This window comes from Ceratotherium simum, chromosome 4 (genome assembly GCF_057802395.1).
Source record: "Ceratotherium simum simum isolate JZ-2026a chromosome 4, ASM5780239v1, whole genome shotgun sequence".
Lineage (NCBI taxonomy): Eukaryota > Metazoa > Chordata > Mammalia > Perissodactyla > Rhinocerotidae > Ceratotherium > Ceratotherium simum.
The window spans coordinates 53,721,965-53,737,478 of NC_141903.1; the positions used below are offsets into that span (position 1 = coordinate 53,721,965).

At 33.3% G+C, this 15,514-nt stretch overlaps 1 protein-coding gene across 7 annotated transcripts in view; it reads right to left on the bottom strand.

Moving 5' to 3' along the window:
• Nucleotides 1–15,514, bottom strand: part of DMXL1 (Dmx like 1) — a 131,823-nt gene that overhangs the window by 58,120 nt on the left and 58,189 nt on the right. For all 7 annotated transcript variants that reach the window (XM_014796571.2, XM_087429905.1, XM_004420282.3 and 4 more), the window contains exons 19-27: nt 15,095–15,202; nt 12,717–12,886; nt 12,091–12,188; nt 10,842–11,007; nt 9,766–10,027; nt 6,815–7,908; nt 6,162–6,353; nt 2,828–2,904; nt 450–577 (exon numbers count right to left, since the gene is read on the bottom strand). In XM_014796571.2, the coding sequence (XP_014652057.2) occupies nt 450–577; nt 2,828–2,904; nt 6,162–6,353; nt 6,815–7,908; nt 9,766–10,027; nt 10,842–11,007; nt 12,091–12,188; nt 12,717–12,886; nt 15,095–15,202 (2,295 nt within the window). The remainder of the gene's footprint in view (nt 1–449; nt 578–2,827; nt 2,905–6,161; nt 6,354–6,814; nt 7,909–9,765; nt 10,028–10,841; nt 11,008–12,090; nt 12,189–12,716; nt 12,887–15,094; nt 15,203–15,514) is intronic.

Below are 15,514 nucleotides of genomic sequence, written 5' to 3' on the forward strand. Positions count from 1 at the left end.
CTACATTTTCTAATTTTTGAAAAAACTTTATTGTATTAGGATTAAAATATTTCCTTCTCTAGATTCATAGACTAGGTTATTATGTTAATGCATGAATGTTGAGCTATTTGTTCAATTTAAAGAAACACTGAAAATCTATAATCTGATTCAAATTGGATAGATAAAATTTAATTGCCATAACAAATGTTTTTCTATTATGACAAAAGCAAAATTATAAAAAGTGATACAAAAAAACATTTGAGTTATTTTACTATAATGATCAAGGAAATACTAATGTTAAGTAACTGCATAATTTGTAATTGAGTGGTGAATACTGAACTGATATCAATTCTAACAATATTTAACAATGATTATCATACAGCAAAACCACACCAAATCTACTTTTTCCTCATCTGATTAAATTCAATAAAGCTAAGAAAAAAACTCACACATATGTAAATTACTTATACCTGGCCATTGAGCCGGTGATGTATTGGGAGTTATTGCTTCATCTAAGCTTCCTGTTTTCAAAGAATGTCGATGGGGAAGCAGTACTGTCTGATACACCATTCCAGTAAACTGATTTGTTTGAAATGAACTAACAGAAGAAAACATCGAAATAATAATAATCTACAATGACCTACAATAATAATAACAATATAAAAAACAATAATAATAATAATATACAATGATTTAAAACAAATTTCACATGTAATATTTCCATGTTTTAGATCTACCTTCTAGGATATCTTAAATACAAATTTTTGTTTATTAGTTATACTATTACATCTAAGTACTGTACTCTATAGTCTAGTGCTATATTAAAACAAAGTGTCCTTTAAGTGTGAATAGACAAATTTTCTAAATTAAAACACGTGATAGTTTTTAAGTATATTTATTTAGTGAAAGACAGAATATGTACAAATGAGAAAATTAAATCACTATTGACCACAAATAGCAAGCTTGTATATCAAACTTTAAAACAAGGTCATCTGCTTAAAAACAAAGTCAGTTTAGGTTCACTTTGATATTTAATGGCTAGTTTACCCTACATCAGGGTAGGTTACATCAATATATATGTACCAGGTGCCAGGCATCTAATGAAAAACATGGTTTTTGTCCCCATGAAATTTATAGTCTGGTGGGGGAATCAGATGCAAATAATCAGATGTAAATAATTTCATTGCTTTTATAGCAAATAATTTATTGCTTTATAGAAATGCAAATAATCATATTGCTTTTAAAGACAAAACCTATGCATACAGTGCTATGAAAGCAAAAGGGAGGAGTATATCACACAATTTGGGAATTCACAGTAAGCTTCTCCAAAACTAAACGGCACTTGAAGCTAAAACTAAGTAAACAGATGAATGAACAAAATAATTTGCAGCTTGACATAAACTATGAAATAAATCGGACAGAAAATGGTACAAAAAATTTTGTTAAACCCTGTCAGAAATTCCCATACCTTTATGATGTTAAGTAAATGAATATAATATTTAAATTTAGCACATTTATTGGTTTAGATCTGTTCTGATTGGTAAGTCTTACTAGTCATAACATTTTGATGCATTTGTAAATAGTTTCTCTTGCTTTACTTTCCAGTTTTAAGATGGTAGACTAACAACAAAAAAATTCCCCCACCACAGTAAGCCTATGCAAATTATAAGGAAGATAAAAATACATCAATGAAAATAAAGCCGCACTCAATAACAAGAAAGTGAACTCTTGGAGGACCACAATCAAAGAAATCAAGTTGAAGCTACCTTGGGAATACATAACTAGAGCAGTAAACTGAGGCTACCCATGGGAGAATTCAAACACATAAGATAAACAGACAACCAAAAATCAACACGAAAGAAGGCTGACATCATGTAAGGGACAACAAACTCATTAAAAGACCTGCACCTGAGGAAGCAGACTTATCAGAACACTATGGAAAGTGCTTTATACTAAGAGAGGTTAAAAAAAGTCAAGAAATAAAGGCAATAGGTTATAAAAATAAAAGTGGCTATTAAAATCAACAGAAATCTTAAATATTAAAAATGGAATTTCTAAATCACAAACTCAGATAGGCTAAATAAAAGACAGGACATTGCTGAAGAATGAATTAGTGTCTGGAAAACGAAGCTAGGATTTCTCCTGAAATGAAGCAAAAAGAAATAAAGAAAAGGAACATAGGAGAGGAAATCTAAAAGAAAAATAAGAGAGACCCACAAGTTCCAATATATAATAGGAAAGGCAACAGAAGAAAGAAGATAAATTATTTGAAGAAACAAAGTCAGAGAATTTCAAAGAACTAAACAAAGACCAAGAGTGTCAAACATTTTTTTTTTTAAAAAGCCTAGATAAATTATAGTGAAACCTTAGGACATAACAGAGAAAAACTATAAACATCAACTGTTCCATAAAATTTTTCTCAATTCCAAGTCAGTCATTCCCTGCTCTGTGCTCCCAAGCCTTTTCCTATCTATCACATTATAGTACTTATTTAAGTACAATACCATGTTACATATCATTTACCAGTTCACATGTGTGTCTCTAACAAGACTGACCTTAAGGAAGGAGTCCTTATCTTAACGGGTATCACAACATCTGGCACTGGACAGTGATCAATAAAAGGCTGCTAAATAAGTTATACTGACAACAGTTTACTTGAGATTCCTATGCCATAAAGGCATAAGCTAAAAGTTCAAAGATGAAAAAAAAAGTACTCAACATTTTAGTCATATGCTTTTGCATTATTTAAAGTGGACTCCTGTATAGGTTTTCTAAAGCAAGAGCATACAAAATCTGAAACTTCATCGATCACTGCAAGCATTCTTAAATTTCACAAAAATATATTTACCTGTAGTTATGACTACCACAAAGGCACTGATAAATACAAGCAGAAAGTGAAGCTGCTAAAGTATGCATTACATATACCTGGAAAAAAAAATAAAATTACTTTAAGTATAACTTTAAAAAAATGTAACATTTATCAATACCTAATATAATCAGCAATTTTAAAATGATGAAAAAATCATTATGCCCTTATAAACTATTTCCTTTTTTTCCTTAACATGCATTTCTGTCTAGAGAGGTCTTACTACGGAGAAATTAGAGAAAAAACACTGAGGCCTTTGGCAGAAATTATAAAATACACACCTGCTACCTAATTTCTATTTCAAGAGCAAATGGGAACAGATGTTAGTTATTCAGTAGTGCATAAGCCATGTATTAAATACAAGCTCTCAGAGACTCAACCTGCTTCTTCCTCAACCAAAATATGAAGAATAAATGACAGTTCATCTACGGACAGGTCACTGAAGAACATGCTACCACATATTCTAGTTACTATAGAAAATAAACAATTTGAAGAGAGTGAAATTTTAGAGAAAGGAGAGATATAAAAGACAGCAACTGAAAGGCAAACACTTGTATTGAGGAAGAGAAGGCTCTAAACACGGCACGACAAGAGAAATAACAGAAATAGATCTAAGGATGATGGAGAAGCTTAACCTAGGTAAGAAAGTAGATTAGACTATTAACAAGACTAGATTCTTGACCTAGTTATGAAGTATCACAGTCTTTCATGTAGATAAAAATGGGGAACAATAGATTAAAATCTAAGTGCTATTTCTCCTTCAATTATCAATAAGACATGTGGTATGAAAAAAAATCAAGGATATCATCATATAAAGGAAGACAGCAAAGACCATGTCTGGGAGATTGCAAAAATGATCAGAATACTTTCCAGTTTCTCCAATCAAAAGGTGGAGTCTATTTATCCATCATTGATCTGGGCTGGCCTTGTGACTTGCTTTGACTATGAGGACACAGGAGAAGTGATATGTGAGTTCTGAACCTAGTCCTCAAAAAGGCCTTACAAATTCTCCTCTTGCTGTGCTTTAAACCCTCGGGACCACTACATTAAATTACTTAGGTGTGATGGTTATTTTACATGTCAACTTGACTGGGCCAAGGGGTACCCAGACATTTGGTCAAATATTTCTCTGGGTGTCTCTCTTAGAGTGATTTTGGATGAGATTAACACCTGAATTGGTAGACTGAGTAAAGCAGACTGTCCTCCCTAATGCGAGTGGGCTTCATCCAATAAATTGAAGACCTGAACAGAACAAAAAGGCTGAGCATGAGGGAAGCTCTGCCTGGCTACACTGAGCTGGTAGATAGGTCTTTTCCTGCTTTTGGACTAGAATTGAAACATTGGCTCGTCTTCAGTCTCAAGACTGCTGGCTTTTGGGGGGACGGCCCCGTGGCGTAGCGGTTAAGTGTGCGTGCTCTGCTGCTGGCGGCCCGGGTACACACCGATGCACCACTTGTCAGGCCATGCTGTGGTGGTGCCCCGTATAAAGTAGAGGAAGATGGGCACAGATGTTAGCCCAGGGCCAGTCTTCCTCAGCAAAAAGAGGAGGATTGGCATGCATGTTAGCTCAGGGCTGATCTTCCTCACACACACAAAAAAAAGGCTGCTGGCTTTCGGACCGTAACTTACTATCAGCTTTCCTGGTTCTCAGGCCTTTGGACTTGGATTGGAACTGCACGATCAGCTCTCCTGGGTCTCCAGCTTGCTGACTGCAGATCTTGGGACTTCTCAGCCTCCATAATTATGTCAGCCAATTGCTTATAATAAAGCTCTTTACATACATATATACATACAAATTAACATGGCATGATAAGAGAAATAACAGAAGTAGATCTGAGAATGAAGGAGAAGCTTAACCTAGGTAAGAAAGTAGACTAGACTAATTATGTATTTATACATACACATACACACCCCCTACCTGGTTCTGTTTCTCTAGAGAACCCAGACTAATAAGGTAGGATTGCCTACTGGAGGATGAGACATATATGACCCAGATTCTCCTGAAAGCCCTACAGTCTGCCAACCACCAGAAATGAAAATGAGGCCATCCTAGATCATCCAGAATCCAGTAAACCTACCAGCAGACCAAAGAGAAATGAAAACATCCAGAGATCAGCCCAGCTGATGCAAACCAGAAGCACTGATGAGCAAGTCCACAGAATCATGAGCAAAATAAATGATGGCTATTTTATGCTACTAATGTTTCAGGGTGGTTCTTAAGCAGCAAAAGCTAACTGATACACCAGGGGTATGTTTATTATTAAATTTAAATATAGAATAGAGTTTGGCTAAAAGGAGTACAATCTGAAGGAAATAAAATTCCTAAATGTATAATATGCAATGTGGGCATTTATACTACAGAGTAGTATAGGAAAAGAAGTGACAAAATTAAATAATAAGGATTAAGGTTATCCAAGGGGGTAAAACTATATGAGAGGCCACCATTAGCGGACGCAGAAAATTGAATTGATGTGATATCACAACCTGTGAGGTGGGCAAGAACTAGACAGAAAATGAGGGGGAAAAAAGAGAGAGATACAAAAATAGTCAAACTGGGTCATATTTTAAAGGATTTCAATATGTTTGGTGAGTCAAGATGAAATATGAAATGTGATATTAACAGTAGATAAAGTGGAGTGATAATGGATAGGAAGATGATATGGTTGATTAGATAACTACATGATTAGTTATGCACCAGGATCACCTGAGGAACTTCTTGAAAATACATATTCTTGGGACTCACTCTCACAGACTGATTCAATAAGTTTGGAGGGAACTTAAAAATCCAAACTTTCAACAAGCACTTCAGGTGATTCTGCTATAGCTAGTTAAGACATCACTGTCTAGCCTAGAGGAATGACAGGGGCAAAATACTTCAAATTATCCTCAAAATACATAATATTTTAATATTAACAAAGGAAAACTTTACTTACACATCAGTACTTATACAACAAAATATTAAGTTTCTATCTCTAAAAACAATCAGCTTTTTGGCTAAGTGAACTGCTAAAGGAACTACTTATATATCTGCATACACACCTATTACTCTTATTTTAATAAAGTGGCTAAATAAGACTAAATAACTAGCATTGTGATTAAAACCTAAGTACTCTATTGGGTATAAGTAACACAAGTAAGATGAGCCTGGCCTACGACCAGAAGTATGCCTTGATTAAAACCAATATCGACTTTGTAATATAATAATCAGTATGTATAGTCTGATGTTTAAAACTATTTATAAACAGCCTCAACACTTATCTCTTAGTTTTATCATAGTATTTAGGTAAGTTAAAAGACTGAAACCAAGCATACTTACTTTATTGCTTTGGATATCAGGATGGGGTGGTGAATCAAAGTTGATTATGGCATGTAAAATATCATGTGTTAGATTACTAAGGTGCAATAATGGATTGGCAACTACTGTTTTGGCACTGGCTGTGCAAGCAAAGAGGAGAGGTACTGAGGTTTGCTCTGACAGAGGGCTAGGAAATACTGGTTCTGATGTTTCCTTAAAACAAAGAAAAAAGGTTAATCAACTTTTTATAGTTATAATCCATTACTTAAGTAATTCAGGGGTCCCTCTGAAAAACTTCGAAACAATCAAAAATTAAAAGCATAACAGAAACTGTTATAGAGTTAGATGGGACTTGAAGAGGTCAACATTCCACCTATTACATTGAAAAATTATGGGACAATACCCTCTTATCATAAGGATAAGTCCATCACCTTATAAGGCATTCATATAAGAATGTGGAGTATGAAGTCAGCAGATCATAGGACCTGATATTAAATTGTCGTTAAACCACAATACATACTAACTCTACAAATTCATAATATGAAGTACTACACAAAAAAGAGCATTCTTTAAAGCAACCATAATGAAGAAAATCAATAATTTTAATATTTAAAAACCAAAAAAGCAATATCAAAAACTGTTTTTCATACATCACTATCATATAAGTTACATACCTGCTGAGATTCCTGTAAAAGCAAAATCAATTCCATTCTCACAGATGCAAGACCCCCACCATGGGATCCATGAAGTATGCAGTAACTAAGAAACATCCTCAAGAGTGACTGATATTTCAAAAGCCACTGTCTTTTTTCCTGAAAATTTTCTCTCAGTTGTTTCACTTTTGTTTGCTGAAGCAAATCTTCAGAATCTTCATTTAATCCAAATTCATCTCCATTTTTGCAAAATGCAGACTGTAATTCTTCAGCATCTGAACAATAGTCACAAGTCCTCTGAAGAGCTATTACCTCTTTTTCAAGCCAGTGGTACAGTTGGTAACGCAATTTTCCACCATCGATTTCATAGCCAGTAGATAAAGTACGAAGTTCTACCGTGAGAATCTTTAAACATGCTCTAAATTTTAATTGAATTGCAATTATATCTTCTGATGGACTTAAAATGTCATTTTCATCTAGTGTGCTGAGAGATTCTGTGTAATTAGAACTTGTTTCATCTATTTTTTTTTCTATTTTTCTCTGTAAAGGTTTTAGTGCTTTCATTGAAATAGGGAGATCCTCATTTTCTTCATCATTATCACTGTCCCATTTTAATTCTAAAGAGTCATCCTGAAATACAACACTTGGCTGGCTCCAGTCAAAAGAAAGAGTGGAGTTTGATTGCTTCTCTGAGGAACCCTCTGAAGAAGATCCAAAACCATTAATCAGTGACTGTGAATGATCAATAGCAGAAGACTTATCTTCCCTTGCATCCAATTTCAATGGAGAAGAAGGAGAACAGTCTTTACTAGTATCCAAAAAACTAGATGTTCTAAAAAACGGTTTTGTTTTCTTGATAACTTTTGGCATCTTTGATAATACTTCCAAAGCCAACATGGGGCAGCCAGCTTTTAAATGAGCACTGGCAGTAGTAAAAAATAATCTTCTTTCACTTAAATTAATTGTTCCTGCCAGTCCACTTTTTCCTGTTAAACTCAAGTGTGTGGAAAATGCATCAGATGATCCAAAATGACGTCTCAGCAAAAGAGGATGTGTTCTTAGATAATTGTAGAAATTAAAAACTGCAGGATTACAGGCTGACATCATGACTTGATCTGAAAGTAAATTCATTTAATGAGCCAAGAAAAATTCTTCACAAGTTGTACTGTAGTCCTTTTTCTCTACTATGGCACCTTTATCTACCTGGTCTTTTGACTAAATTTTATTAACAGACCACACTAATACATAGCACTGAACAGACAAGAACACATTTGCAATGAAAGTGTTCTATCACAGTAGGAAAATAAAGGTTATGCTGATTTCACATCTCTTCATTTAGTAATCTAAGATAATTCAAAACATTCACTTACACACTTTTAGTTCTTTTTCTCCCACTTTCTTGGACACTCCTCAGAATGCTTTGCTAGATCTTCCTCATCTTCTCTACCTCTGAATGTTGAGTGTTCTAGAGTTCAGCGCTTGACTTCTTTTCTATCTACACTCTTTGGGGGAACTCATATAGTCCCATGGCTTTAAATACCATCTATATGCTGATAACTTGTACATCTCTATTTCCAGTCCCAACTTCACCCTGTAAAATCTAGACTACTATATCCAAAGACCTACGTTACATTTCCATTTACATGTACACATTGTTGCCTCAGGGCCTTTTTATTTAGTGTGCATTTGGCCTAAACCACTGTTTACCCAGATATCTACATTAATCATTTGCTCATTTCAATTAGGTCTTTGCTCAAAGGTCACCTTATCAGAGAAGTCTTCTCTTTCTAAAACAACACTCCCCAAACTCTGCTTCTAGTCTTCCCCATATCATTTATCTGTTGCTCAAGCTAAAAACCCAGGAATTATCCTTGACTCGTATTCCCTCCACATTCCATATACAATCTAGTCCTATCTAGTCAACCTTACAATGATATTCCAAATCCAACCACTTCTCACTGCCTCCACTCCAATCACCTTGGTCCAAGCCATTATTATCTTTTAAAATTTTCTTCTAGAATAGTTTAACTGGCTCTAAAAGCATGTGGTCATGTATTAATCACAAATCAAAATACATTTTTGACATGAATATGGCTAAGTATTAAAAAAGTGATTGGAAAAGGCCTTTTCTTTTCCCTCTTCATTACTCAGAGGCCAGTGTGGAAATCTTTAGCTCAGATGGCTAGGAGAACTGAACAACTGAGTAACATGGCTTTCTCATAAGTCTCTCATAGTAAGACATATGATACTTCCTGATTTAACGATGCTATGTCAAAAGCTATGAACTAAAACCTTTTCTAATTAGTACTCCAAATGATAAGACATCTACTATACCAGCTACCAGACACAATTCAATTCTACCTATGGAAAAATATTTGAAAAGCATATCCCATCATTTTTACATGAATTTATATAAAGAATCCTTTTATACTAACCTCTAGAAAAGCTTAAGCAGAGAGGATTCTAAAACAAAAGGCAGAAGTAGAGCTCAAAAGGGTATATTACAATAAATTCTCTACCTCACTCATCTCACGAACAAGACAGTCAACAATTTATTTAGCTTAAGATTCTTAATCACATTACTTAAGTCAACTTTCTTTACACTAAGTACATTTTTACTATAAAAATGATAAAACTTATTAACAAATACACTAAGTTCCACCTATGATAAATTGACGTTATATCAGTATCTTCTTCAAAACATTTATATTCAAATGTTGATAATATTTAGGTTCAATACATTGGTTTCATAAATACAGAACATTCAAAGTCCTCAGTTTTCTGATTTATTTTTCTAGGGAAAAAAACCCCAAAAAACTGTATATATAACTCTATGTCCCCAACTAAACCATAATGTCTTAGACCATGTCTTCAACGTGCTTTGTATTACCCTTAGCATCCAACAGTGTGTTCTGCACCTAACAAATACTAATAAAACTCTTAATCATTAATATCTTAGGAGTAAAGCTTACCATCATCCTCTCTGATAGGTTGCTTTATTAATGTTTCCAGAGCACTACCATAATCTTCCAAAATCCAATATGCCATACTCCGAAGAAAAGGATCAAAATGCATACTTATATTCAATGAATTGAGTTCACTGACAGGAGAATCAATTCCCAAAACTTTTTTACGTAAAATAGATTTATATGTTGCAGATGTATCAAATTCAGACTCATAGAGTCTTGCTATTACAAGAGCCAACTGAATGTCATTCAGTTTCTCAAGACATACCTTCAAAAAAAAAGAAATATTGTTTATAAATAAGCAGGGGCATCTTTTCGTCTTAAGATAAACTCAATTGACTCACCAATAATGAGACGAACACAAGGCTTTACTAATATCTGAAATTAGCCAACAAAGATAATAACAAACAAAACATATATACTGCTTGCTTTAGCAAATCCACTTGACAACATTTATGCTAAAACTTGCAAATCTACCTGCTAGTATTGAATATATATTTTCAAAAAGAAGCAGCCCAATGAGGAAATAATGAATAATTCTCAATAGCATCAATTCAAATGACATATATTGTTTTATTCTTGAACTTTTATACTTTTCTCCATCTTAGACTATAGTGTTTCCAAATTAAAAAGTTGTTTTGAATCACTTGAATGAAACTCTGAGCAAAAGGGCAATCTGAGATAGAAGTGTTATGATATTTTAAATGTTTATAATTTTTAATCTTTACTGAGAAATAATCAGTTAAAATTTGCTAAGCTTCATCAACTAAGACAGAGGCAAATACAGGTTCAAATATGTTTCAACTGATAGGATAAACTTTTTTTTTAATCTGTTCATGAATATTCTTAAGAGTCAGTTAGTTATCTCTACTAACCAACACACAACAGGGTTAATCTTAATTCTGTATAAACATCATTCAAGTTAAATGACGAAATTTTAAAAGTCACTATTAAATATTACTAGTTTAGCCTTGTGTTATTTCCACTACACTTCAGTTGAAATTAAAAAAAAAAAATTTAAGCCCTAGATAAAGAGCTTAAAAGGATGACAATGCTCTTTTTAAAAAAGTTTCATTCATTACCTCAATTGCATCTCTGAGACAACCAGATAAAAGAAAAAATGCTGCAGAATGTTCAAATCTTTGTTTGCCTAACAAAGAAAAAGCATTCTTTAAAGCTGCTTTACGCCATCTCTCATCCTCAAAATTGTGTCCAAAAAACTGTGTCATCTTGGTGTCTTTTTGGGATCTATAAAGAAAAAAAAAGTATGAAAATTTTGAAACACAGTGTTTCTACATCAGAACCAATTTTATAAGACAGCAACTTAAAAAGTTAAGACTCAAAAGAAAATTGCCAGTTTGTAAATTACTATACACCTATTTCTTTTCTGACCAAAAATGTTTATGGTAAAACATTTACTTTTTCATATAAATCTCACAGATTATTGAAAAAATTTCTTTCAAACTACAAAGAGAAGTGCATGAGCAGCACTGTGAGAAATTATTTTTAAATCCATGCAAAATATAATTTATATTAACTTCTGTGCTGCTTCACCATTTAAACCTCATCAATCACCTTTACCCCCACTGCCCACCTGAGGATAACTCTGGTGATCAAAATCTAAGGCATCTGTTCTGACTCAAAACAATCCTAAAAGATCTAGTCTCTTAGAAAACTGATTGGTGCAATGATTTTCCCCCAAAGGCTGCTGTTCATATGGATTCACTTGGAACTGAAGCCAAAACAAACAGTGACTTGTAATAGTGTGTATATATATGTATATATGTATATAGTATATAGTGCGTGTGTGTATATATATATATGTGTGTATATAGTATATATAGTATATAGTAATAACATTCACCAAGTCTTACTGAGGACAAGTGAAAGAGAAAAATTCTAAGTGACCCTAGCTCAAGAATGAGGTCAGGGCCCACAGGAGGAGGGCATTTTGGAGAAATAGCTGGTCCATGAGCTCTTAATAAAGCAGAGGGTAGATGTCTGTTCCAGATTCCACCAATTCATATTCTTCCCCACTCCAGATGGAAGTTTCTCGTCTAGTTCCTTTTTCTACAGGAGCATCAAGAGTTCTTAAAATAAGCAAGAAAATGTTTTGATGGACTGATAAATCTGAAAACAAACTGAAGTGACCTCGTCAACATTCTTCTGTTCTAGAAAACACCTAGACTTTTTCCCTATGAAATCTCTTCTTAAATACAAAAATAACTAAGAATCTACATGAATCACACTAACAAGCACAACAAATCTTTACTTCATACATTGACTCTTTATGAAAAATTTTTCATTTTGAAGCACAGTTTTCTCACCTACCTATATAATCCCCAAATCACAGCTTTCTTTTTCATTGCAAGGTAAAAAATGGCAGCATCTAAAGGATCATTCTTTCTATAAAAGGCTGCTTTGGCTACCTATAATTAGAAAATATTGGACAAAATTTCACAGAAACAATTTTTAAGTGAACAAATAATTTCCCATATATACAAGACTAGCACACATTATCTATTTAAATGTTCAATAAATTAAAAAAATATGTATATGAATGCATGCATATATGTATATACATATACATATTTATTTATTTTATAATTACAAAAGTAATTTACGGTGGTGGCCTCCAAGGACACAGAGAGGTAGGAACAACACTATGCTTTTCATTATAAGCTCTTCTGTACTATTTCTATTTTTCTAAATGTGTATATATATATTATTTTGTAAACATCAGACATATACTACTAAACAAATGTGTCCACCAGCAATTTAAGAATTAAAATATAAATTTTAAAAAATTTTATTAACATGATATTTTGAAATATAAATATTTAAAAGCATTTTTTACTTCAAAACAAAGAAAGAGTAACGGGAGAAAATATAGAATGTCATTTAAAGACACATATAAAATATATTAATTTATTTTTGTACCAAAATAAAACACTTACCTTTTCTATGCATTTGCGTAAGATACGAGTATTTCGGACCCACCACCCTATACCCATAGCTCTTAGTTCAGACCAAGTGGGATCGTCTTTCTGCATTGCTGGTAACATGTTCAGCAGTTCTTCTTCTGCTACTGAGTGAAATGCCCAGGCAAAATGACTAGTAGACAGGCCTGAAGAAATGTGAAAAATAATGTGTGTAAGAAATATAAACATGATTATATAATGATTACCAGAAATGTGTGTTCCATATTTGCCATAAAAATGTCTAAACTTTATATGAGACTCAAAGGGTTACAATTAAGTGTTTAGGGTTGGAGGGAATATGGGTTATTTTTTTTCTTGCTTCTCCAAACAACTCTATCATTTCGATATTTTCCACAAAGAGCATATATTTTCTAATTAAAATATATATACTTAAATATAAGAAAAAACATTCATGGCAAATACCACTGTGCTGAGTATTTCTGTTCTCTAGGTATTATCCAAGATCTTTTGTTGGAAAATGAGAAACAGTTAAAGCATTATTCTACACTGGTATGATTCTTCCTCAAAGATGATTCTACACTGGTATGATTCTTCCTCAAAGCTGATTCCCACCTTCCTTTGGCCAACATTTGTTTTGTAGATTTAACTCCATAGAATTAAAAAAGCATCAAGCAGGGGTCGGCCCGGTGGCGCAAGCGGTTAAGTGCGTGCGCTCCGCTGCGGCGGTCCGGGGTTCGCTGGTTCGGATCCTGGGCGCGCACCGACGCACTGCTTGTCAAGCCATGCTGTGGCGGCGTCCCATATAAAGGGGAGGAAGATGGGCATGGATGTTAGCCCAGGGCCAGTCTTCCTCAGCAAAAAGAGGAGGATTGGCAGATGTTAGCTCAGGGCTGATCTTCCTCACCAAAAAAAAAAAAAAAAAAGAAAAAAGCATCAAGCAGACAGTATAGCTTGGGGAACAGAACTTAAAACTGCAAAGACTCTAGAATCAGAATGCATACTTTAAATTCCAGCTCCATCCCTAACTAACTATACAACTTTGGGCCGGTTCTCTCTTGATTCCTCAATTTTCTCATTTACAAAATGTGAATAATCACAGCACCTACCTTATTACATTGTTGTGAGGATTAAAAGAAATAATATAGTTAAAGCATTTAGAATAGTACCTGGCACATAATTACTATTATTACCTCATATCACCACATTAGTAAGATCCTTTTCTATTTAGCCAGCATCATTTACATTAGCAATTCTCTCAACCTACTGGCCCAACCATGTTACTGTTCACCTTCTATTTTGTCTCTTCACAGTACATTTTGTTTAGTATTATTTAATGAAGTAAATGATTAATTATAAGATGTGGCTTTGACACATATGGACTCAAATTTTGAACCTAATATCCAGTGCCAAGGAATCCAAAATACCCACTATACTCAAATCTTTGGAAATAAATAAAAATTCAGAAAAAAAAAAATCTATGCTGTGAATGGATTGTTATTCTAAATTATTTTTAGATTCCTATTATCTCTCAACCAAGTTCAATAATTTTTCATAAATAATTAAAGAATTTGACTTGGAATTTTAAGCTTTACTTTCCAAAGCTAAATGCAAAACGAGGGGAAGGAGGAAGCAGAAAGAGAAAGAGCCAGAAAGGAAGAGAGAATAAGAGACAGAGATCAATGAGCAGAAACTAACCTGTAAAGTCCCAACAACACTGTTTAAACCTGAAGATCCAATAATGTTGGAAGCCAGCTCTATCTCTTGAACTTCCTGGGCATTGAGCCAATAAATATCCTGTTTTGTTTAAGATACCTTAAACCTAAGTCAAGTATTTCCATTACTTTGTGAGTCCTGACTAACAGGATATAAGAGTATCTGAAATGTTATTAAACTAAGATCTGAAACACACATTAATGTTAACAGTAGTTCTGGGGGTTGATGAATTTTTATTTTCTATGTTCTGTACTCTTTTTTTGTAAAATAATTAAAAATTGAATATGTATTATTTCTAACAAAAATGTTACTCAAATTTGGAGGAAAAAACTGAATTTAGATAAATGTCAAAAAGGATAAAAAAGAAAATCTAAAGAAGAAATTAAACAGAATGAAATGATACTAATTGGCCTTTAATGTATGATGCATTTAAAAATGTAACACAGAATATCCAACTGCCCAATATCCATTTCTTCATTAACTTTTTTCACCTACCAAAAAAATTCCAATATTTTAAGCAATATTAAGAGGAAATAAACATTTTTAAAAATACATGAAGGAAACTTAGAATGTGTCAAATTTCTCATTATTATCCTATCTGGGTAAAAACAAACTTAAAAGTTCTCAAGCCTCTCTTCTACTCGCCTTACTTCCTTTTAATAGATTACTACCAAAATCACCTTGGTGAAGAAGTTGAGCTCGATAAGCTGGAAGGGAAGTTGTAAGAAAAGTATGAAGTCGAACAGCCAAAAGAAATTTTAACCCACATTCATCAAGAGTTTCTCCACCTGTTAAAAAAAAAAAAAGTACTTACTTATTTTTATTTATAAAAAATCATTTTATTAGCAATACATAAGTAAATGCTAATAACTCTGACAAGCAGCATATGTCACAGCACCAAATACAGAGACAAAATATTCTGAAACTGACAAAAGTTATCCATCTAAATATTACCTAATATTTTTCTACACAATTACATATTATAGAAAAAAGCAGTAGTATAGTTAAGCAATTTGAAAAATAATAAAAAAGAGAATGAACTGACTCAGGGTCTATGACATTTTTTGTAATCTGACCTTCTCTGATCTGAATTTTATTTA